Below are 22,835 nucleotides of genomic sequence, written 5' to 3'. Positions count from 1 at the left end.
GACAGACCATCATTGCTTGTTCTTTGTGCCAAGACACAAGTTTCAAGTGATTACTGATGTTTCAATTAAAAGAATAAAAATTATTAGCAAACCAAACAAACAAACAAAATACAAAAAACAAAAATAAAATGGTAATGGCACAGACACAAGTCATAAATCAGTTCATTAAGATTTTATGTAGGTACATATTTTTAATGATTTGATAGCTTTTCTATTCTTGGAGTATTGGATTGATGTAATGTATTGTTGGCTTCATTTTCAAAAATAAGTATGTTTATGAGAATTTTGATTTATGAATATGTGATTTTGCAATTAATAGGATCAAACTGATATTACTGATTGGTTGGGTAAGTTAGTAGAGAAGTACATTTTCATATGAGAGGGAAAATTCAGCATAAATGTAAAAGAAAATAAAGATATCTTGGCAAAAAATATAAGTGGGGATAAGACTCCAAGCAGTCCACATCAATGTCCTTTTTTATCTCTGTAAAAATACCATAGAAGGGCTTAAAACGATGAATCATTTTTAAAGTTACTTCCTTAACCTCACTGGTCACCAGATTTCTTGTTTTTCAAGATTTCTCATTTTCAAACATTTCAGTTTACTTCTTCCGTTTTGCCAGGCTTTTATTTTGAAAGGTCAGACCGGAATCGACGCCATTACATGCCGGTGGGCTTGTCCCTCTGACGTCAGGTAGGAGGAAGCAGCCCTCGAAGTAGCCTCCCAAAGACAAACAACACCTGATTGAAACGTCGACCAGGGATAAAACTGAGTATGGCAGAGAAAACACCACTTCAGACGACAGGTGAGCCAGTAACTTTATCATCTTTTGAAGACTGTTTAATGTCGTTAACTTCGGAGTTTTCAAACAAACACGGGGAGTTTCCGCGGCTGTTAAAATGAGCGCTAACTGAAGTTAGCAGCGCTAACATTTCCTCCTGAGCCGGAATGTGACACGTTTCACATGTATCCGTGAAGTTGTGATGTTAACAGGACTTTTATGTTGCTATTACAGTCTTATTGATCACTACTTATGCTGATATTTTTATATACCTTTAGTAGTATTTTGTGGTTGTTACATTGAAAAGCCACGATCTCACTGGATGCTAACTTGGCGAAAGCTTTATTGTCAAAGTTGGTACAAATAGAAATAGCTTATGTTTTTTGTCTTCTCTTGTACTAATGAAACTATGTTATATTATGAGTTATAATATGAGTTTTAAATGGTAGTTGATCGTTTAAACAACATAAAGTTGAGTTGAGCTGCTTTCATCAGTAGTGGATCACATCAAATCAATGGCTACAATTTCTCATTATTAATCCTTTAGTACATTTTTAATTATTGTAAATGTTGTTATAGAAGAAAAAAAAATGTATACACGAGGAGGCAAACACAGTACCCTCTGCAACCATCCATGCACAGACCTGGGAAACCAGAATTAGTAGAAATTTCTCTCTTGAAAAATGAAATTTAATTGAATTTAATTAAGTAAAGTATATGTTGATGAAGGTTCTCAGTCATCCAGGTCATGCTAACTCTACGTGCTGTATCGTAGGCAACTGGACTTGTTTCAGTTTCTGTAAGACGTTTCACCTCTCATCCAGGAGGCTTCTTCATTTCTAACTAACCCTGTGTGTGGGTGTTCTTACAGAGTGGTTAAGGCCACATGTGAGCTCTGAGTTTCAGAGTGGTTAGGGCCACTTATGGGTCGTTAGTCCAACCAGCCCATTTTTCTCCTTCAGATGTAAGTGGACAGCATAGTCCTCAGGTCAAGACTCTGCTGTCCTCTTACATCTGAAGGGGAAAAATCATTCCTCTCCCAGAGAAGACGGATGCTTTGAAAGAGGAGTAAAGAAATCCATCTATGTCAAACTGGAACGACCGCCTTTGAACAGAGGAGGTGGCCTAAGACATTACTAATTACCCACCTACAATGTAGCACTGAGTTCTCTCCCCAGACAGCTTAACAACCATTCACACCTGGGCTCAGCTAGCCTTAGACACCCACAAGTGGCCCTAACGACTCTGAGAATTGATAAGGACATTAATCGTAATTATTGTATACAATTTGAACCTCTATGATAACTGATTCTGATACTGAAATATATAAATTTGACGACCACAGGCAGTGATGGACCAGAGGAAGAAGCCAAAAAGGCGGCGATAGCAGCAGCCAAGGCGGCTATCCGCCTGCCTGAAGTCCGTCTGGTGGTGCTGGGCTGGAGGTGGCCGGGGAAGAGCCTGACTGGAAACACCATCTTAGGACGGGAGGAGTTTCGCTTGGAGCGAGCAGCTGAGTTCTGTGTGAAGAGACAGACGGAGGTGCAGGACCGCCAGGTGACTGTGGTGGACACTCCGGGCTGGTTCTCCGCTCAGGATACACCACTTTCATATAAACAGGAGCTAGTGAGGGGAGCATCTCTTTGTCCTCCAGGTCCACACGCCTTCCTGCTCGTCATCCCCGTGGGCATGTTCACAGAGGTGGACCGCACACGCATCGAGGAGCACGTGAGTCTCTTTGGTGAGCATGTGTGGGAGCATACGATTGTGGTTTTCAGCTGGGCAGAGGTGTTGAGGAACATTTCAATCGAGAGGTACATCCGCAGGGAGGGAAAGGAGCTGCAGTGGGTGATGGAGAAGTGTAAGCGAAGGTACTTTGTTATAAACAACTGCATATTCGGGGAGCATCCCCAGGTGGGACGCTTGCTGGAGAGAGTGGACAAGCTGGTGGCAGAAGAGGGAGGCTTCTACAACCCAGAGCAGGTGGAGAAAGAGAAGAAACCCCTGGATGAGAACCAGAATCCAGCCAGGGATGTGCGAGAGCTGGGAGCGCGGCCCAAACAGAACTCTGGGCTGAGTTTGTCCAAAGCCATGGAGGTGGAGCCGCTTGCCAGTGAGTGATGCACTTATCTTGGCTCATAAGAAAGTTGAAGTGAAGTATCAGGAGGACATGTATGTTAATTAAAGACCCTATGAAATTGATTGGAGACTTCAAAGTGGCTGTAATAAACATTTTTATGTCAGCAGTGGATCACATCTGCCACTATACTTCACTCCTTTCTTCATGTTCCACGTAGTTATTTAAAGGTCCAGAGTGTCAGAGATGCATAGATTACAGTGATTGAGTGACACACATCTCAACACCATTCATGATATTTTTCTTGCACCCACATCTCCTCTGATTTGTCAATTTGTCATTTCCCTCTATGACAAACCAAGAAACAAAACAATGCATAATTACTTCCTCTCTAACTACATAATAATGGTGATATAACAGTAGTTTATGCTTGTATTAATGTAAAAATGGAGCCTTATTAATAATGCACTGTTTGCTTTTAGATTAATGGCTGAGGAACCCTCTAAAACCATAGCGGAACGGAGCCTTACTGCGCTGACGGCAAAGCTGCTTATCTGACAAGAAAGAAGGGTAAACGACAGAAATGTTACTGAATGTCCAAGAAAGTGTGATTCATTTTATTTATTTTTTCAATCAGACATATTTCTGTGTGTTGTAGTTGGGTGTGTTCTTTATGATGAATATCTTCTCACTGTGATGAAATTGGTGGCCTTTGACACATAAATGACCTTTTTGTTTTACTGCTGTCCAAAGATTTATTCCCCCCTGTTCTAAAATTAATATTATTTTAAACTTCATGAGAAGTTCTGTGGTTTATAAGAGTGTCTTGAGGGTTTTGTGAAGGGACACATTTAATTTAATCTGAAACAAGGAAGCACACGCTGTTACACAGGTATCTGTTATCATTTGTAAACACTCCTGTATTGTCTTTAGTCATGGAGGATACCAGTGGCAGAACTGCACTACTAAATCATCACTATAATATTCTGTCAGTGACTGTCGAGGGAATTTAACAATTCCCATTTGTTGTGACCAAACTGTAAATGCTCTTCTTATGTTGTGTTGTTTATTGCTCTCAGTGAAAAGTTATAAAGCACTTGAGCAGTTATTGATCTTTGTCTGTTGTGTGTTCCCTTAAAGGTATGAATTTGTTTCCCTGAAATTGATCTTTCAGATGTTTGTATCACTTTGTCGCAGAGGGATGTGTTCGAGGCAAAGATCTTCTACCAGTTCAATCAGTAACTATTTTGATTAACGATTAGTCGTTTCATTTATTCTCAAAGATGCCAAGTATTCACTAGTTCATGCTTCTCCACTGTCAATTTTTGATAGTGAACTTTCCTTTATAAAACCACCCTTGAACTGCTTGAAGTGCTTCTCTATAAAAATCCACTGTCTTATTAACTTACACCAAGACAGTTGGGGAGTTCTCAGAGAGCACTGAGTTATTGTAGACATCTACAGATCTGAGCAGTGTGAGTTTCCAATCAAATCCTTATGTTATATTATGTTAAATCCCTTTGTGTAGACTAAAATAAGTCTGTGGTGTTTGGTGACCACTTGCAGTGCTATAGAGAAATGCCTGTATGAGTTGGTCACTGTTTTGTTGTTATGGTGCTCACCAAGGATGTTACATTATATCTGGACACACCGTCTGAGCCCGCTAACTTCCACTTTAGCGCCCAGCTAACATGAGTGGGGTTAAAATAATTTCGTCTAGACTTTCCAAATTTTATTGGACCAAATGGCTCAAATTCTGACCGTGAAATGAGTAATTTGTGACACGCAAAAAATGTGTCCACCATTTTACAGATGTAAACTTATGGGAAGACTTTTTGGGCCCCAGTGCATCACTTGACAATGTAGTTATACGATGTGGCAGCTTCTGGTTTCAAAGCCTGGCACCGTTCCTGGGGGCTGGGTGCACGCTCATGAGGAAATACATGCACGTAAGTTATTAATATCCTGCGGTGAGCTCTAATGTGTTTTTAGCTGATAGACATTTGGCAGTGGTAACACGCTAACAAACAAGGAAACGTGCCAAGAAACAGAATCAGGAGTAGGCTGGCTAGCAAACAAACAGGTTTGAGCTAATATTTTACAAGACTTTAAAGAAACTTAATAACACTCTGAAACTCTCTGATGTACAGGTGCATTCCAGGAATCTGTGACATCACTGTTGGGGCGTGGTTACAGGTGCCTAGGGACATTTCTAACCACACCAACCTGTCACCCTGGGTGTCGTCAGAGGTTAAAACATGTTTTTCAGTCACATGTTAAATTGCTCTTTAGAAAAACTAGAATCTTGGTGAAAGACTCAAGCTGTCATTGCTGGATAGTGTTGAGGTCAGTGAAGTAGTGGGATATTCTCCAGGGGAAAAGCCTTCGGTCGGCTCATGTAGCTCCTTTCGGCCTAACGGACTAGAGTCAGCTGCTCTGGACAGACACTTTTGTTTTTTTCTATCGGCTTTTAATAGCTCAGGTAGTGTTACACCACCAAAACAATGGAAACATACTGTAGTTAATCATTGTTGTGTGACCCAGTTTAATCACTCCAGTGCTGCCTGTGTTCGTGTTTATGGTACTGACCTCGCTGCATAAAGCACAAACAGGTGGACACAGTAGTGAATCTTTGCCTTGAACACATCCCTCTGCTGCAGATCACAAATTATTATCATCAGTTTTTCTTGGGACTCATTTAGTTTTAGTTACCTGGTGAAACAAAGGTGTGAATCAGGCATTTGCCTCAGGAGCCACATCAGCTGGCAACCAAATAACCAACAAGGCCCTGGTTTAAAATGACTGACATAAAGCCTTCTATGCTGTAAATACTGCACATCTGTTGGTCTTTTGCTTGATTGTGTTTATAAACTCAACGCTGTTAACTGTAGACATGCACTGTGACTGTTTCGCCCCATGTTGACATTTAACACAGAAATATGAGACGGGAAACAGGCCTGCTGCGGACCTCTTGTACATTAAAGGACTCAATATAACTGGTATTGTAGATTAGTGGGTTTGAGAAAAACATGTCATGAAAAAGGACTTAAACTCTGGATGTTGATGATTGTAAACACTGCTACTGTTGGGATTCATACTGTATTTTGTTTGTCAGCTGAATTATTTAAAAGAGAAAGAGGGAAGTGTCTTGAAAATTAAGACAAATTGCCAAACACACGATGCAGAAAGTCACAGAATGAGATACAGCAGACACGCAGGCACGCAACCTAATACAACCCACCTTTGTAGCAGTGTTTGTAATGGTAATTTAGTTACAGCCTGTGAATCAAGTTACCGTTGAGAATGTAATGAAAGAAGAGTCGTCCCTTTGTGGGCCTGGCTGACACCATTTACTGGAGATGTTCTTGTTAAAGATGGAATGGCTTTTATTTTGACAGGAGCTGCACTGTGCTGTTTTTCTTATACCTCCAAATAAATGTATATTTTGATCAAACTCTGGTGAAGACTCGTGAGAATGTGCTTCTTTAATCTGTTAGATTATGTGTCATCTGCAATCATGAGTCCTTTAATCAATCAGTCAATCAAAAGAAAAATATTTGCAGGGTATTTTGATAATCAGTCGTTTCATTGTTGTTTCCAGATTTTCTGGTTCCAGCTTAATGTAAAGATTTGCTGCTTTGCGGTTTATGACAGGAAATGAAGAGTTTTTGGGTTCTGGATGGTTGGTCTTAAATAAGCAATTTTCTTCACATTTCTATAGACTAAACCGTTAATCGATTAATCAGAAATGAGGGAAGTAATTGTTACTTGCAGCCTTACTTCATTATTCTTGAGCTTGAGCTCAAGAATAATGAGCTTGAGCTATATAAAAGTCACATATTAAGCTTCAGATTCCTTGATGTCTTGATTAATCAACTAATTGTTAAGTATATGAAATGTCAAAAAATCATAATTCCTCACAGCTCACATGATGATGTCTTCAAATTAGTCATTTATCTGACTAAAAATATACTACATTTATTTTCATAACTGACCAGTAAAATCAGCTGGAATCAGTGTTAAAAAAGTTGCAGAACATCTGATTACTCAACTAATTTCTCATCTTACAAACTAATGTAGTGTGAGGAAACTACACCGTCTTGTTGTGTAAAGAGAAAGGAAATAACCAGCTGTCATAAAGTATGAGATTTATTCTGTAATGTACCAATTCAAAGGAAGTAAATCACTGATTCGTGACGCATCTCACATGTTTTTGTTCCTTTAAGGAGAGAGCAGTTCTGCAGTTTGACCACTAGAAGGCAGTAACACCTCAAAGATGATGAGTCGCAGCACTGCAACAACACTTACCTGCAATAGATGCATTAACTTGATTTAGGTAATGTTATATTACCCACTTATTATTGTTTACAGGCAAAATGTTCAGCGCCTGTGTTTATATCATTACGTCCTCACTCTCTCCTTGAGCTGTAAACAGTACATCAGTTTAATTCTGGTTTTGTCCTTCGTGCTGTTAAACCAAAGAAGAAAACTGGCTCTGTCAGTAATATTTCCCTCCTTCCTCATACCTCCCAGCTTGCTGAGCTCCCCTCTGCTGTCTTGTTTACTCAGCTTTTCTCTGTGCTGCTGCTGTAGGGCTCTATCTCCTCAATCTGCAGGGGAGGCTGTTCCACTATCTACCTGATCCGAGGATTTCACATAAGCCAGGCAGCATTTTTCACTGTCATGCTCTCTTTGGGGCCGATGCGGATGGTGTAAAGTAGAAAATGATGCTCTTTATATGCAGAAATCTCACAGTGAAGTGATTGACTCGGAGAATGAGCGTTGACAGGAAGTGCTCGGCCTTCTGTCAGTCAAACGTTGGCTTTCCTCCAAATTAATCTGCCCCATTGAAATTTTTTGGCATGCATGTTTAAATTAATTACGCTGGCATTTAAGCTGCAATAATGCAAAAGTGCTTCAGTTTTCCAGCTGCTCAGAGTTTGTCTGTACTTGTGCTGTGAATGTACGCTGATTAAATTCACTCTCTTGGAAATATAGTCAAGTGCACGCTTAAATGCAAAACAAGCAGCGACAGGAGCGAAAAAGAAATATTCAGAGGATGTTTTTTGTATCTTAACAACATTGTTTATTATTTCAAATGTAATCAAAACAACAGCAGTTACAGAAATTACAGACAGCTATGATACTGTGAGTCTCATGGTGTGCTATGGAGTCATGATAAGATAAAAACAAGGTCACAGGTTTTGTTTATCTGGAAATCGTCGCTGAATCTGTGTAATTAACATCGTTCGACCCAACTCATGAGTCAAGAGATTAAAATAATAGCACACAGCTATCTCAAAAACACCACTATGCTGCTTTTCGTCGTCTAGAATATCATCGTTAAAGAAAAGTGGGAGCGAAAGTGATTAGTCGAGTCCAGTGAAGCAAGTGAAGACTTTGCTGCGAGACAGCCTCAAAGTGTTTTTCTAAACAAATCAGCCACCTTCTTTTCTCTCTGTCTGCACTTTGACAGTGGTTATAAAAAACACTTGCAGTTTCAGGTGGCAGTGTACAACGAGCAGATGTTACAAGCACTTGCAAAGAGCATTTTCTCTCCACGGGGATCAAACTAGCAAAATTGGAACAAAAAAATCTGTATGCATGAAAAAGCCTGTTAAACTCAACCCTCCATCTCTCTCCTGTTGTGGAAAGGAGATATGAGGAGGCATAAAAAGCAGATGTTTGTACTCTGTGGTCGACACCAGTGAGACCTCATCAGAACTCAGTGTAGCTGTAGCAGGAGTGTGAGTGTGAAGGTTTATAACAGCCGGTGAGTCCTTAATTTGGTATTTGTGCATGACTCTTTGGGTGTGTAGGTGGTGTGATGAGTATGAAATGGCTACATCGTCCGTTAGCTAAGCCCCGCCTCCTCAGTAACTGTTGCTACGCCAAGCGTTAGCTATGCTCTGAACTCGTGTATGAACCCTCACTTTACAATGATAACTTTCTAAATTCAAAGTAGTTTTTGAAACAATATGTACTTGATTTCAGACGTTGGTAGATGGTTCTCATTTTTAAGCCAAATGACAGCTGGAACTGGCAGACTATATCAGCTGTAGCATGCTAGCTAATTAAGCTAACATTAGCTTCATGAGTTGGTTGAAAATGCGATCTCTGACTTGTTTGGAAACATGAATCTTAAAAGTGGCTTTAAATGTGCACATGATGGCCACATACATGATGTAATGCTAAACGACTAAAGGCTAAAGCTGTACAAGGTAGAGCCAGTTCGTCATCTCTATACATGAGTAACCATCGGTGCCGCTAGGAGGCCGTTTAAAAGCACTTGCCGCTGGTGTGACTCTTTTAACCACATGGCTTAACAATATTCTGTCCACTGCACAGTAACTACGACTTTTCACCTGTGACCCAAGTTGCCATGTTGTTTCCTATCTAGGCAGTCAACAGGCACCACAAGCCTTGTTTTCATTCGTTAGCTAGCATCAATAGGGTCATTCCAGTGTTCCCAGGTACCTATATGTTCCCATGGTCCTGTGTTCCCAAGCTTTATATGGCACGTAATGGTGACATAGCAATGGGTCCTATGTTCCCAGGTTCCTATGTTGCCCAGATTTATATGGCACGTAATGGTAACATGAGAAAGGGTCCTATATTTTAGGGTCCTATGTTCCCAAGATTTATATGGCACATTATTGGAACATAACAAAGGGTTCTATGTTCTAGGGTCCTATGTTCCCAAGATATATATGGCACATTATGGGAACATGACAAAGGGTCATGTGTTTTGCAGTCCTATGTTCCCAGGATCCTTTGTTTCGCAGATTTACACGAAACATAATGGGAACATGACAAAGAGTCCTATGTTCCTCAGATTTATATGGCACGTAACGGATGATGACAAAGGGTTCTATATGTTCCAGAGTCCAGATGTTCCCAGATTCATATAAACATAATGGGAACATGACACAGGGTCCTGTGGTCCCAATATTCTATGTTCCCACGTTTAGGGTAACCACAGTTGCTCAGCTATGATTGGACAAATGCTGTTAGGGAGAGGGGTTTAGAGAACGATCAATTGTATTGCAGTTTTATCTTGTAAATGTTTGTGCACTAACCAGTAAGCTACTATAGCTACATCTAAATCGGTGTGTTCTGGATGGTGGTATGGCTGCTTAGGCTGTGGGGAGGTTGAGGTAAATATAGCTCACTCTGATGCTGATTAGTCTTTGGTCTCAATGTGATGACGACAAGGTGTGAAATAAAAAATAAAAGATCCAGATGTTTGTTATTTTGATGCATTTTCAGTGTCACACTGAACGGGTGTCATATTGCACGTTTTATTTTTCAGTAGAATTCCAGGATATTGATAATGTCTCTAAAATGAGTCTACATCATTGGTGTAAAAACATGATTTTGTCTTGAAATAATATCTAACAGTAGAAATGAGTGTTTGAATGTGTTCAGTTAGAAGCCGTGTGTGTTGATCAGTGACAATAATGATTGGAACAGTATTCACATTTAAGTAAAAAAGTAGAGAAAAAAAGGCCACTCATAAAAAATAAAAAAGTTTTTCTGTACTATACTGCTATACTACAAATGTTTGCCATGTGTTACCTGAATCTGCAAATGTTTTGGCCTTGGTATATACATTAATGTGTTCACACAGATGAGCCAATCATAAAATAAACACAGAGTAGCCAATGGTTATGCTGGCAACATACTGGAAAAAGAAAACCACACTGTAAAAATCAAGAAAAAAAACCAACCATACCAGTGTGTTCTCTAGCTCACACAAACTGTATCCAGATACCTCAGATTCAAATCAATAGGAATCAACTGTTCAGAGCCAGCTCAAACATATGCACCCATAAAGCAGGTGGATATCCAGTCACCACTGTAAACTGCTCTCTTTTGCATTCACACACATATACACACACACAGAATCACTTACACTTTAAAAAATATAGTCAGCATACACACTCACAAGCGCCTGTCTTGTCATTTTGCATTAGTACCACATGTCAAATGAGCAAATAAAATGTGCATGGAAAGAAAATTGTGCAAACTCTAGTCGGGGACAAAATGGCACATCAAAATAACAAAAAGAAAAAAAAATTGTATCATTGATGTAAGGAATCAATCAAAGACCCAATCAAAAGAAAGAGAAGAAAAAGAGTGTGCCCATCACCCATTAAAAATAAAACCCACTGACATATTCCCAGTGAACGAAAAAAAAAAAAAAAACACACCTTACACTTCATTTTCAGAAAATGAAACCAGCCAAAAGTCACAAACTAGTTAAACACCGATGCGGAAAGTTCAGAGCTTTTTCTCTCCGAGCTGCGATCGATCGCAGTGACGGGAGTTCAGCTCGCGTCATATCGCACAGCTGCAGCCTCTCTGTGCAGAGCGGGCAGTGGAAAAGTCAATTAGGCCTGCTATGGTATTGAAAAGCAATACCCATGGTCTATACACATAAATGTGCCAACCAATGTGAAAACAACATACTGGAAGGAAAAGGAAAAAAAGTAAAAACCTGATGGATATACAAAGGCCTATACAGTTTAACCCCACCGACAATAAAGTGGAAATCTCTGTTCACATACTCTGTATTGTTTCTGAAAATATATATTGTATAATTCACCCCCTCAGACACACCAGTATCTAGTCCAGGCAGTCAGGCTGTACAATCCCTCCATGGCAACATGATAGCAGCCGTACAAAACTTAACCAATGCTGACTGAGTCGATGACGTTAATGCTGTCCCTCCCTCTGTCCCCGGTGGGTTAGTTCCTTGCCAACAGAAGCTGAACAATGGGTTCAAGTCCTGGATCAGTCTTCAGGGGTTTCTCACTTCCTCACATCATTGGCTGCTTTATCCAGTCTCATGTAGCGCTCAATGGGCCGATTCCACAGTCGTAACGAGTCATTGTGTACACTGAGCTCCTCCGTCGATAGGCAGATCCTGGAGGTTCCTGGTGAGAAGTCCCTGTGGAGCAGGAGAGAGGAGGGCCGGCACAGGAGGAGGGGGGGGCTGCGGGGATGCAGGCGCCCCCTCCTCCCTCAGCACTGCTCGGACTCGATGAAGCCCTCCTTCTCCTGGCCCACCGGCTCCACCTCTGCGTAGGCTGGGTGACCCGAGCCTCTGCGAAACTTCATGGCTGGCCACCTGCTGGGGCGTCTCTGCAAGGGTGGAGAGGACATGTGTGAGGACGGGGGTTTAGGATAAAGGTCAGAGATCACAGTGTCATGTAAAGGTTAGGGCTGTGGTTGATCTTTGTCTGTGACCGAAGGAGAGCAAGGGACCGACATAACTCCCTATCTATCACATAGCATACTGTATTTAACCTCCAGTGTCTGAAATCACTCCCTATTCCCAATATAGTTTACTTTATGTATTATTGAGTATTGTATAGAGCGACCAACACTCGTTTTGGTCTTGTTATGTGATTTGTTGACCAAAACATAAACTCTAAAACTTTTCAAAAGGAAATTATGCACAATATGCCAAGACGGAGCCTTACTTAAGCGAGCGACAGCCCATTAGGGAGTTCCTGTGACTGATTATGACCTTGTAACACTGACAATGAGAACAGCTTTGAACACGAGCAGTTTTGTTTTTTAAAAGATATTTGAACACAACTCTCCAAACAGCACCTAGTCATCCTCGGGGGACTTCACATTCATTTATTAAGAAAGACTGTGTGCACCAGGTTTCATCATTCCCCTCTGAAAGTCTTCATGCATATTTATGAGGCAGGATTTAAAGGATAAAATGTGCACGAGCTCTGAATTTGGTGTGCCTGTGTATCCTTTCTTCCTGCTACTCTGTCTGAAGGTTTGAGAAAAATGTGTCTTTTTGTACACACTCCTATTTTAACAACTATGTTCTCGCAAGCGATAACTGTCTGCATCTAAAGCAGTAAATATCCTTTTCCCAGCGAAAGAACGAACGTAACATTGAACATTTAATTCCCAGAAAGCAGCAAATTTAGGAAAATATGACTGCGTAATTCCTTATTCAACATATCAAACACTAGAGGGTTCATCTTTTTTACTGAAGTACAAGCGTACTACCTATTTTCATTCCTCGACAGATGACATTGCCAAGTTGTCAGAACTGTAGGACAAGGACATCTCGTACATGTTAGCTTCAAAGTTTAAAAGTCGGAGATTGAATGAAATTCATTCTTGACCTCGGGAACAGTAGGTCAAGCACAAGCTGTCAATCGCATAATGTCCAGAACAGCTGCTAAATGGACCTTGTGGTAAGATTAGTAACTGTTTCAAGGTCAAGAACAAAACTCTCACTTGTAATGAAGCCACTCTTGGCAGCGTCTCCACTCACCTCGATTAGGAAGAGGCTGGCGGCAGAGGTTGGGTGATGGTAGACGTACACGGTGACCAGCACGCCGGCAACCATGATGAGCATTACCAGGAGGATGCCGAGGATCAGACCGATGTGCAGAGGGTGAGTGCCCGGCATCCTGTCTACTGTGCTGTCTGCAGGCATCACTGAAAATCAACACAAGAAACAGCCTTTTATACAGAGATACAGTAACTAATGTTTTTTTAACCATTTAACCAGCAGAGTCTAATTGAGATTAAGAATCTCTGTTCCAAGGGAGACGTATAGAAACATAGCATTTTATACTTTTCCTCCCTACATTTGAACAAATATCTGTACTTTCTACTCTTTATATATTCAAAACAGGCTTGTTACTTTAAATGTAATACATTTGAAGTGAATTAACGTTTTTTAAAATGTTTTTTTGAGTCACTGCACGCTGCCTTCGAACATCACAAGACTGATTTCATGCATATCGTGCATATCACGAACGGCAGACGTAGCAAGACGAAGCGATGTAAAAGACATAACAACGTGGAAAAAGACTTATTTTCTCAGTTTGTTGCTGTGCTTGGGAAACTTTACCAACCCAAAATGTCGGTATTTGACGTCCTGGGAATGAGACTCAATAACTATCTTTGAGGTGCGTTGACAAAAAGGCATCATAAGCCATTGAAGAGAAGTATACATTTAAAAAAGATGTGGAAATCTAACACAGCTAAAAAAGTTTCAGCAACAAGCTGCTTATTTAAAATTAAAAGACGAGCACACCTTATTCACAAATAAAATCCTGTTTATTTACAGTTTTTTTTTAGCGTTTTATGCATTCAGTTTCTTTTTGTCTGCTCCTTAATTTCAACTTTATTGTTTACTAATGCGTTTTATTATTTGTCAGCAGTCCCTCGGGTGCAAATTAGCTGCTGAGCAAAGCCCAGCTCATTCAAGTTGATGTTGTTAAATGTCAGTGTTAATCATTCTGCACTCTTTCCTATAAACGTACACATCAACAAATGTCTATAATGCAGAGATATTTTGAATAAAAGCACCAAAACTACATTTTTCTCCTTTCACCGCAGTTCTGTTGTTGACCAGCAGGGGTCACTCATCATTCATCAATACCCTGTTTTCTTACTTGCCTTAAAATGTACATTACATGTTTGTAGACAGAATTTTTTGAGAGACTGAAGCAATTAAACACCTCCTGTTGTTTATATTAATTTTCAATACATTTCATAAGGTTTTTTTTTCTTAGGGGGATATTTCCTTCACTCTGAGAGCAGATTGAAGGTTCAGGTTTAAACTTGGTCTTTGTGGCAGGATCATTCTGATCGCTCTGTGGTCTGTTTAGGTATTCATGAGCAGTTTCTTCTCTCCTGCCAGTAAGAGTTAATCCCAAGCCAAGGTTAGCAGCATATGGAACTGATAGGAGGAGGAAATGGTCCTATAGATGCTGATAAGAGTCCTTTTGTAGCCTCTAGTCGAGGCACTGCGACCTGAAGAGACTGTATATAGTGACTACATAATAAGTCCGTCCTTCAGTGAGCCTTGGAAGACATCACACGTCTTTAAAGCACTTTCTCAGATCCATATTGGAGCCTCGACCCAGCAGGTGTTTTGAGATTTCTTTTGAAGATGATGAGAGCGTCCTGCACCCTGTTGGGTGTATCTGTTTTCATCTATATAGGCACAATTTCCAAACAGAGGAAAAAAACAATACATTTTTTCACCTAAAATTTCTAATCTCAAAGAGCACATAGAATAAGACTAGAAGAGAAAAGAGCTGTTTTCAGTGCGGGCACGTCCCAGCAGCAACACTGATCATAGCAGGGGAGAGCTAATGAAGTGATCATGAAACAAACGGTGAGGATTCTGCCCTCGTAGCGTATCTCGCTCATATTATAGCGGGTTCAATCCAGATCTATTCACAGATTTCGTCTTCTATGCCCCCCTGACAACCTCTCCCCCGAGCTCCTCCCTGGCTTTAATTAGCAGCTACAGCCACTGCCGAGCTCGTCAGCCAACCAGCCGCTCCCCTGGCTCCCTGCCTCATTGATATCCAGCACACAGACTAACCGGCTGGTAATCAAACCTGTCCGATGTGTGTGGGCAGTCCCTGTGAATGGTAGTGTAAGTCGGAGTGGCCATTACGTGCACTCCTGAAGCGGATATTTAGAAAAAAAATAAAACAAATTATGGATGTTCTGGTGCGCTGAAACATCTCCTGTAATGGCTTCACATTAAATAAACAAAACAAAACAAGAGATTATCTCCATTGTCCATAATCTGACTAAAAACTGTTGTCATGATAGCTCTCAGACTGTCAGTCAGGACTACATTGGCAGAGAAAACAACATTATGACATTCTCGCTATTGTGCTTTAATCCCCCCCCGAAAAGTGATGTGAGGCTGTTTGATGTTTCTCTTGTTTTCACAGAGAGTGTTCATCTGTCAGAGCTACAGAGTCCGAGAGCCGTCTCTGGGTCAGCTGGAAGCCCAAACCATGAGACAGGCTGTTAGTCTGGAGTGTGGGTAGGTTAGCAGGGGGCATGAGGCTGAGCGAAGATGTAGACACAATGAGGAATCAACAGCCTAGCGGCTAAATAACCAGCGGGAGGGCAGCAGAGAGAGGTCATGGGTCTTGGCAGACTGTTCTGAGCGATACATTTAAGCCAATAAGGCAGAAGAGACAAGGGCATGTGAATATCATGTATAGAGTGCGACAGCTAAGAAAACATATCTTTAAGATGGGCTCAAAATGAGCACCAGCCACTAGCCAAATACTGCTAAAATATGCAAGTGCAATCAATGGTAATCTAATATTCACTATCTATTTGGCCGGTGGACAAGAACCTTGCACCCTGTTTTTAAGTCTTCTGTTGTCAAGTTTTGTCATTTTGTTGTGCTAACATGCTAACATGCAAAATGCTAACATGTAAACACAAGGTCTGACTGATGCTGATGGGGAGTGTCATTAGTTTTGGAGGTATTTTGGACATAAACCTCGTGTATCTTGTCGTGACTTTCCACTTCCTGCCTTTGTCTATTTCCCGCCATTTTTCTGTTAACCCCCGTCAGTCCTGTGTCGCCTGTGTTCCTCGCCGGTTTCCTGGTTCTGTCTTCTCATTGTGCTTTACCCGCATTTGCTGCCTGTGTGTTTAGTTTTTTTCTTGTGTATCATTCCTGTTTTCATGCTAGCCTTTTACCTGGCACTGGCACCATGAATCCATCTAATAATTGTTGCTAGGGCTGTAGCTAACGATTTTTACTTCATAACTGACTTAAACGATTGATCAGTTACTAAAATTGTTGTCCACCAGTTGACTAACTGTTGTAGCTCTACTTGTTGAGATATTTCAGTCTGGACAAACCGACACTGTCACCCACAGAACCAGCATGGTTAAAAATACTCTTCAGTTCATAATTATGGACTTGTTTAGTAATGTTTATGCATCAGGATGCTGAAATGGCTCACTTCAGCAAATTGCCCTGAATTCATTCTCCATTAGCTTTGTCCTTATGAGTGCTCGAACCTGAGGAGACTGAGCAAAGACTAATGGACAGCAGAGCTCTTAGACAGCAATAAAATGCATCAGAGCTTTAGAAACATAAACCCAGCCAAGCTTTTCTTTTTTTTTTTTCGGCTCAACATTAGCGGCACGCAACCATCCTGTCACCTGGCTAATGGTTTTTTAGGAAACTAACAATACAAACTGGGCAGCCGTATGATTCAGGCTCAAGGTTTCCTACCACAGTCAGAGGAAACCCCTGGTGTAGCCAGCTGATACGAGCGCTATAATGTCTGGTTAGCCCATTGGTTTTAATATGTTCAAAACTTTCTGTCTAAAATCAATAAATCAGCTCTGACTTGAACAGTGGAAACTCATGTTCACCTTGAATAACATTATGAACAGGTTGGTGGTGAGAAAAATGTTAGATGTATGAAAAAATAAAAGCAAGATTTCATCACAGTGCCAGGCGGCGGCACAAAAGCGTCCGGGTGATGAGAGACATGCAGCGTTCGTGTAATGAAAGTGTGATAGAGGCGGCGGATTTCCAATTCCTCTCAACAGGAAATGAAACATTTGAGGAGCTATTTTCAAAAAACTGATTTGAGTTGGAGTTTTGCACATGTTAGTGGCTAATGCATGTTGTGATTGGACTGAAATCTCTCAGCGTACCATCATAACATTCATAACATCAGTCGCTGTCACATTATTTGTAGCAATTTAATCTGGAGAAACATTATTATCTATTTTTATTGCAAACAATAAAACAAATCAACAGATTTCATGCTTAATCCACTCAGGCAAAATATGCAGGTAAAAGTTAATGTGGTGGCTGATAATTATTAGCCGTGACAGCGCTGGCTGGAAGTGTTTTCGCTTTGTGAGACTGTGTGTGTCATTATGGCAAAATGTGGTCTTGGAGACAGCTAATGTGGGAACTGAAGCAGTTTTGAGTATTTTGCCAGGTGTCTGTCAGCACGATGGTGTCAGAACCATGCAAGATGCAGTCATGAAACTTTGCAGATGTGTAGACGAGATCAAAATGAAGGCCGTGTTCGACGATGGGTATCTTCCAAGCAAGGGTGCTAGAACTAGGTAGGTAGGAAATCAGAAAGGGGCCATTGGTCCCCCACTTTAGGCCCCTGGGCCACTTTTGTTTTAGATTGCAGATCACTGTAACCTAGTTGTTGAGTCTTTGTTTCCCAAGCACGCCAACTTTAACAAGGTACAATATTAAACTGCTTGAATATACCACTTTAATGAACAATGAAAAATAAAATGTAGTTGCAGCCCAAGATGGAACACATTTTCGCAAATATAGACGCTAAAGGAAAAAGTCTTCCTCGCTGGATTTGTGTTTAATGACCAAAGAAATGAAAACAATTTCTACAGACTCTGGCATTCATACACTGTTATGAGACAAACAAAGACAGATAATGTTGTTTTCACAGCAAAAGAACCAATTTAAACACCAAAAGGATTTAAGTTTAGATATTTTTGCCCAAATAGTGAGAAGATCCCCATTTTATATACCTAAACTCTGTAAACACAAACTACATTTTTTTCCTTCACACAATTTAGGAAATATATAGTAGTTCTTGGTTGGATATTCATACTAGTTGACATCTAAATTGTTTGGACGGGGACTTTCTTTTTCACTTCAGTCACATCTTAATGAAAAAATACGAAACACAAAGCTCTGCTGTATATTGCCTTTGTGACTAATATAAAGTGATATAAAGTGCAACTTTTGTGAATGCAGCCTCTACTCTCCCTCACACCGGTCCAGACACTGTAATTGATGGCTGCAGCCCACAAAGGACAGTTAAGCATTATAGTCTGGACGAGGTTTATCAGCTGATTGAGCCACACGTCCTCCAGAAAGATCAAAAAGCAAATCTGGGACCAATGCGTCAAAACAAAAAAACAGGAGGCAGTCAAAGAAACACACACGGGGCGTAAAGGCAGAGCAGAGGAAGATGTGGACTCACCCTGGTTGTCTCTGAGGTGCAGGGCGATCTTGGTGTCATCTGTGAGGAGACAAAGAGACAGACATCAGAGCGTCAGACACAATAATCAATATTTCTCTTTGTAGTTTGTTTTTTAACTCCCTGAAGGTCCCAAATGAGATTTGAAGCTTATTTCATTAGTGGATCATCCTCCTTTCAACATGAAATGTAATACACTTAAATTGTAATATAATAGATTAAAAATTAAAGCTTTGAATATAATGGTCCAGCATTCATAATTCACCACAGAAAAGCTGTCTGGGGTTAACTACACATGTGAAATATGGAAATGTAGCGTGACCCACTTCTCCTCGACAGGGTAGCAGACATTTACACACACCATAGGATTCACATTATGCAAATTCAGCACATACGGCACCAGATATATTTCACTGAACGATGTAATTCAAAAGGATTTTCTATTTTCAATCCTCACAAGAGCGACTGCTGCAGCCACATTTCAGCGTCTGAATGAATCATTAAATGAGATGTTGTACTGTAAGCGACCACACAGAATTTAGGCCCAGTCAGTCCCACATCAGAGCGAGGGTCATGAATATGAATCATCAGCGCTGCTCAAGGAAAATAACAAAATGACAAAGTGTTTTACAGACATTTATACCAGAAGTTAGCGAGATCTGGTCTGGATGTTTCCTAGGGTTCTCTGTTTTCTCTGTTAAACTGTTTTCTGCTGCCATTTATCCTCCTGATTAATATATGTAGTAGTTAGGTTTGTAAAATAACATTATAACCATGTACCCAAATTACGCAGATATTAAAGGGAGATTCCACAGTGTTTCTGTCACGTTTGAGTGAAGTGTGTTTTACAACATTAAAATGAATCTTTTTGAGAATTGAGTCTGGTGGATTTGGTGAGTGTGGCTGTTTCTGGTTAAGCAAAAATGATTTTACTCTTTGACTCAGGTCTCTGTAGGCATGCTTTCAGTAATGTTCCCTAATGTTGTCAGACAATCGGAATAATAGTCTGAAACACTTCTACTGCACTTTTTTGAAGGTCAAAGTTGCCCTCAAGGATTTGCTGCAGCCATTGCAGCCCATGGTTAGAAATAATAACTGAATTTCCTTTTAAAGCATGATATGTACCTTTAAAAAAGTGTATAAACTGAGTCTAAATAGAGGGAGGTTTTTTACAGAGCTGTGTTGCATTATCCCACATTAAAATAACTGCATAAATTACGAAGAGAATGTAATGTTTTTTAAATAAATAAAAGGTTATCAACAAAAGTACATCAATATATATTTAAAAAAGCCTAATCTTGCACTGACTCCAGCTCATGACATGTATGTAAAGGTAGGAGGCCAACATGAATGTAAAGCTGGTCAGAAGTCTGCAGCGCATCAGTTCATCTCTCACACACAGTGATCGTCTTCTCACAAGAGCGAGCGCTGATTTGCCTCTGATCTGGGGATCTCCAAAAACTGCGTGCGAGTGGAAAATCAGAGCTCAAATCGTGTAGCGTAAACTTAATTTAACTTCAACAAGGCGCCAGGCTTCAATATCAGATCATGAGGTAAAAAATAACACCTGTGCAACAACAAGTGAAAACAGATTAAAAGTTATTGATGTATGAAACTCAAAACTAAAACTACAGACAAGCATTTCTGTTATTTAGCGCTCCCTTGTTGATATACAGTTGAACAGCACCAGACTACATCCTCCAAAAAGACCATAAAGTTGAATCAACACTTTCAACAAAAACTAAACACTCAAACTACATCGGTTTTAGCTTGCTGTACCTGGCAGCTGATTGTAATTCGATATGAAGTTTGAGAGCAGATCTAAACCTTCCATGTAGGGATTTTCCCTTCCACACAGACACATTTCAAGACACATTTCTCTTCTCCAGTCCGCCTGTCTTGCTTTCCCTTACTCTCTCGTCCAGCTGCAGGTCACCAGCACGACTGTGAGCCACCCAGCCTGCTCTGTGATCTGATCTTTGACCCCTGCAGCTGAACAGACAGGTGAGAGTTTTGGAAACTGATCCGCCGTACGTGTCAGAAAGCGCGAGGGGTTTCTCAGCGTCGGCTATACAACAAATACCCCAGAGTGACCTCTTGACCTCCACACACAGATACAGTCACACGGGAAAGGGAGTATATAAAGGAGATGGACAGGATGAGAAAAACATGGACTGAAAATTGACCAAAAATATTAAATTGAGCACTTCACAAAGGAAGAAAGTTACTTTTAAGATGCTTTATAAGGTCGTTTCACCGCCTTCTGACCAATCAATTCACAGGAAAATAGCCTCATCATTCAAAAAGATCTTGAGGTAGTCAGTGCATGGATTGTGAGAGGTGCTCTCCTGTGCAGGAGGATCCCTGCTGTCTTCTTCATTTCATTTTATTTCCTGTTGGCTGGAGGCAATGTCAAAGCCAGGTCATTGTGCTTCTGTATACTGATATCATCTGACAACAGAGACGGATTGAAGCACTAAAGCCTTGTTCTTGTTGTACTTTTAAGATAAGAAAATACTGTTTTGAATCATGTTTTTACATTTATTTTTACTCCCAAGTCTGTTTGAAAGACTGGGGTTGCAGTTAAAAGAATAAGGCTTAAAAGAAGCTGCGCTTTCCCACAGAGAACATTGCTCCTGAAACGCCTCATCAGTAGTCCCGCCTTTAATTCTGTGACTTTGTGACATCACACTACATCACCATGTCACACATTCTGCACAATTTTTGCCTCGCGGCTAGTTTGGCATGTAAGAATTGATTTGGCACAGCTGCTCTATTGTTGCTAGCGGTGCTGGGTCAGGCATGTGTGAGCTGACCAATCAGAGGAAAACGGGTATTCAGGAGGGAGGGCCTTAAAGAGACAGGAGCTAAAACAGAGCGTTTCAGACAGAGGGGGAACACAGTGCTGCTTCACTGGACAGTATGAGAAGACTGATGTGTTTTTTGAGCATTAAAGCAGGTAAACCTGTTCTAGTTGTAACCCAGTAAAAGTATAAGTAAAATTATGAACCTAAAAATTAGCATCACATGTCTCCTTTAATATAATATCTCTCTGAACTGATCCCACTTACAAGCATCATCTGTATAGTCATCAAAACATTTTGTGTATTCACCCTCTGCTGAAATAATCCCCAACAAACGCACTCTTTCCTCCTGTTTGAGTAACATTTACTATGCTGTTTTTGGACATTAATGCACATCTTTAAAATGAAAGCATGTATATTTATGACCTGCCTTTAAAGGTTGACGTCATTAGTGTTATCCTTTACATTATAAACAAGAAATGAAGGACATTCTACCCTACATCCTGCCCATTTCTTCTTCTTTTACAGCCGCACTTATCTTGAAAGACGGGTCAAAGACACATTTCCATCAATTTGTTATGGATAATAAATTTTCTCTGAGTATCAGTCAGATACAAAGTTGAAGCCATATGACCTTCACAGGCTCACCTTGTCTATAGATGAGGTCTAATGTTCTTAAAAGGATGCTATAAAATTAATTCATCACAGAAGAGTGGATGTCTGAAATGAATGACAGCTCACTGATGCGCCCGTTCTGCATCCCAGATATCACATACAATTAACGCAGCACACTGCATACAGCACAGTGTGTATGCTTTTGGTATTGATTATTTACACAGTGTTTCATGATGACAGTAAGTGAGTGGCTCCTTCCTATCATGTTGATTCACCACCACCACATCTGGAGCTGATTAAGATTAATTGCCTGTTTACTTAAAGAAATTGCTCAAAGCGCCATAAAAAAGTGAATCGAGCTGAAAATTGGCACCATAAATTCAGTCAACTCGTAACGCTCGCGTCTCTGGAGACGAGGGGGATAAAAAAAAAAAAAACAGAAATGAAACTTAACAAACTTTAAAGGACACCTTGGCCTTGGTTTTCCTATCATCACCAGGAGGATCCTGACTGCTCCTTTCAAAGCGGATTTGCATTAGATAACTGAGATTATACTGCAGTACGGTTTGGGGTTAGACGCCCGCTGGGGTTCAGTGAATCATGTGTTCGGTGCTTTACACTGCAATATCAAAGGAACACGACCCCTTCAAACATTCAGTGAAGCTGAAATGAAGCATGTTACTGTGACAGATGAAATATCTTTGAAAACTTGTCTACTGTAAATGTCATGTTAAAATGTATTTTGACTGAT

General features: G+C 40.5%; 2 protein-coding genes across 4 annotated transcripts in view; one reads left to right on the top strand and one right to left on the bottom strand.

The window, feature by feature from the left end:
• Nucleotides 1–661: 661 nt before the first annotated feature.
• Nucleotides 662–3,967, top strand: gimap4 (GTPase IMAP family member 4; the record flags this gene model as incomplete). Of its 2 annotated transcripts, XM_084340654.1 has the most annotated exons (3): nucleotides 662–806; nucleotides 2,128–2,895; nucleotides 3,342–3,967. In XM_084340654.1, exons 1-3 carry the CDS (start codon nucleotides 776–778, stop codon nucleotides 3,344–3,346), a joined length of 804 nt encoding a protein of 267 aa, XP_084196780.1. In that variant the 5' UTR covers nucleotides 662–775. The 2 variants fall into 2 exon arrangements, with proteins under 2 accessions (XP_084196780.1, XP_084196779.1); XM_084340653.1 differs by lacking the exon at nucleotides 3,342–3,967 and having other exon boundaries at nucleotides 2,128–2,903.
• A 3,960-nt stretch (nucleotides 3,968–7,927) lies between these two features.
• plxdc2b (plexin domain containing 2b) overlaps nucleotides 7,928–22,835 on the bottom strand; it is a 90,026-nt gene continuing 75,118 nt past the window's right edge. For both annotated transcript variants that reach the window (XM_084340663.1, XM_084340664.1), the window contains exons 12-14: nucleotides 18,669–18,707; nucleotides 13,172–13,338; nucleotides 7,928–12,006 (exon numbers count right to left, since the gene is read on the bottom strand). In XM_084340663.1, the coding sequence (XP_084196789.1) occupies nucleotides 11,887–12,006; nucleotides 13,172–13,338; nucleotides 18,669–18,707 (326 nt within the window). In that variant the 3' untranslated portion in view covers nucleotides 7,928–11,886. The remainder of the gene's footprint in view (nucleotides 12,007–13,171; nucleotides 13,339–18,668; nucleotides 18,708–22,835) is intronic.

This window comes from Pagrus pagrus (assembly GCF_965226575.1).
Source record: "Pagrus pagrus genome assembly, chromosome: 20".
Taxonomy (NCBI): Eukaryota; Metazoa; Chordata; class Actinopteri; order Spariformes; family Sparidae; genus Pagrus; species Pagrus pagrus.
Note: the sequence above shows the minus strand (reverse complement) of the source record. Positions and strands in the feature narration are given on the sequence as shown.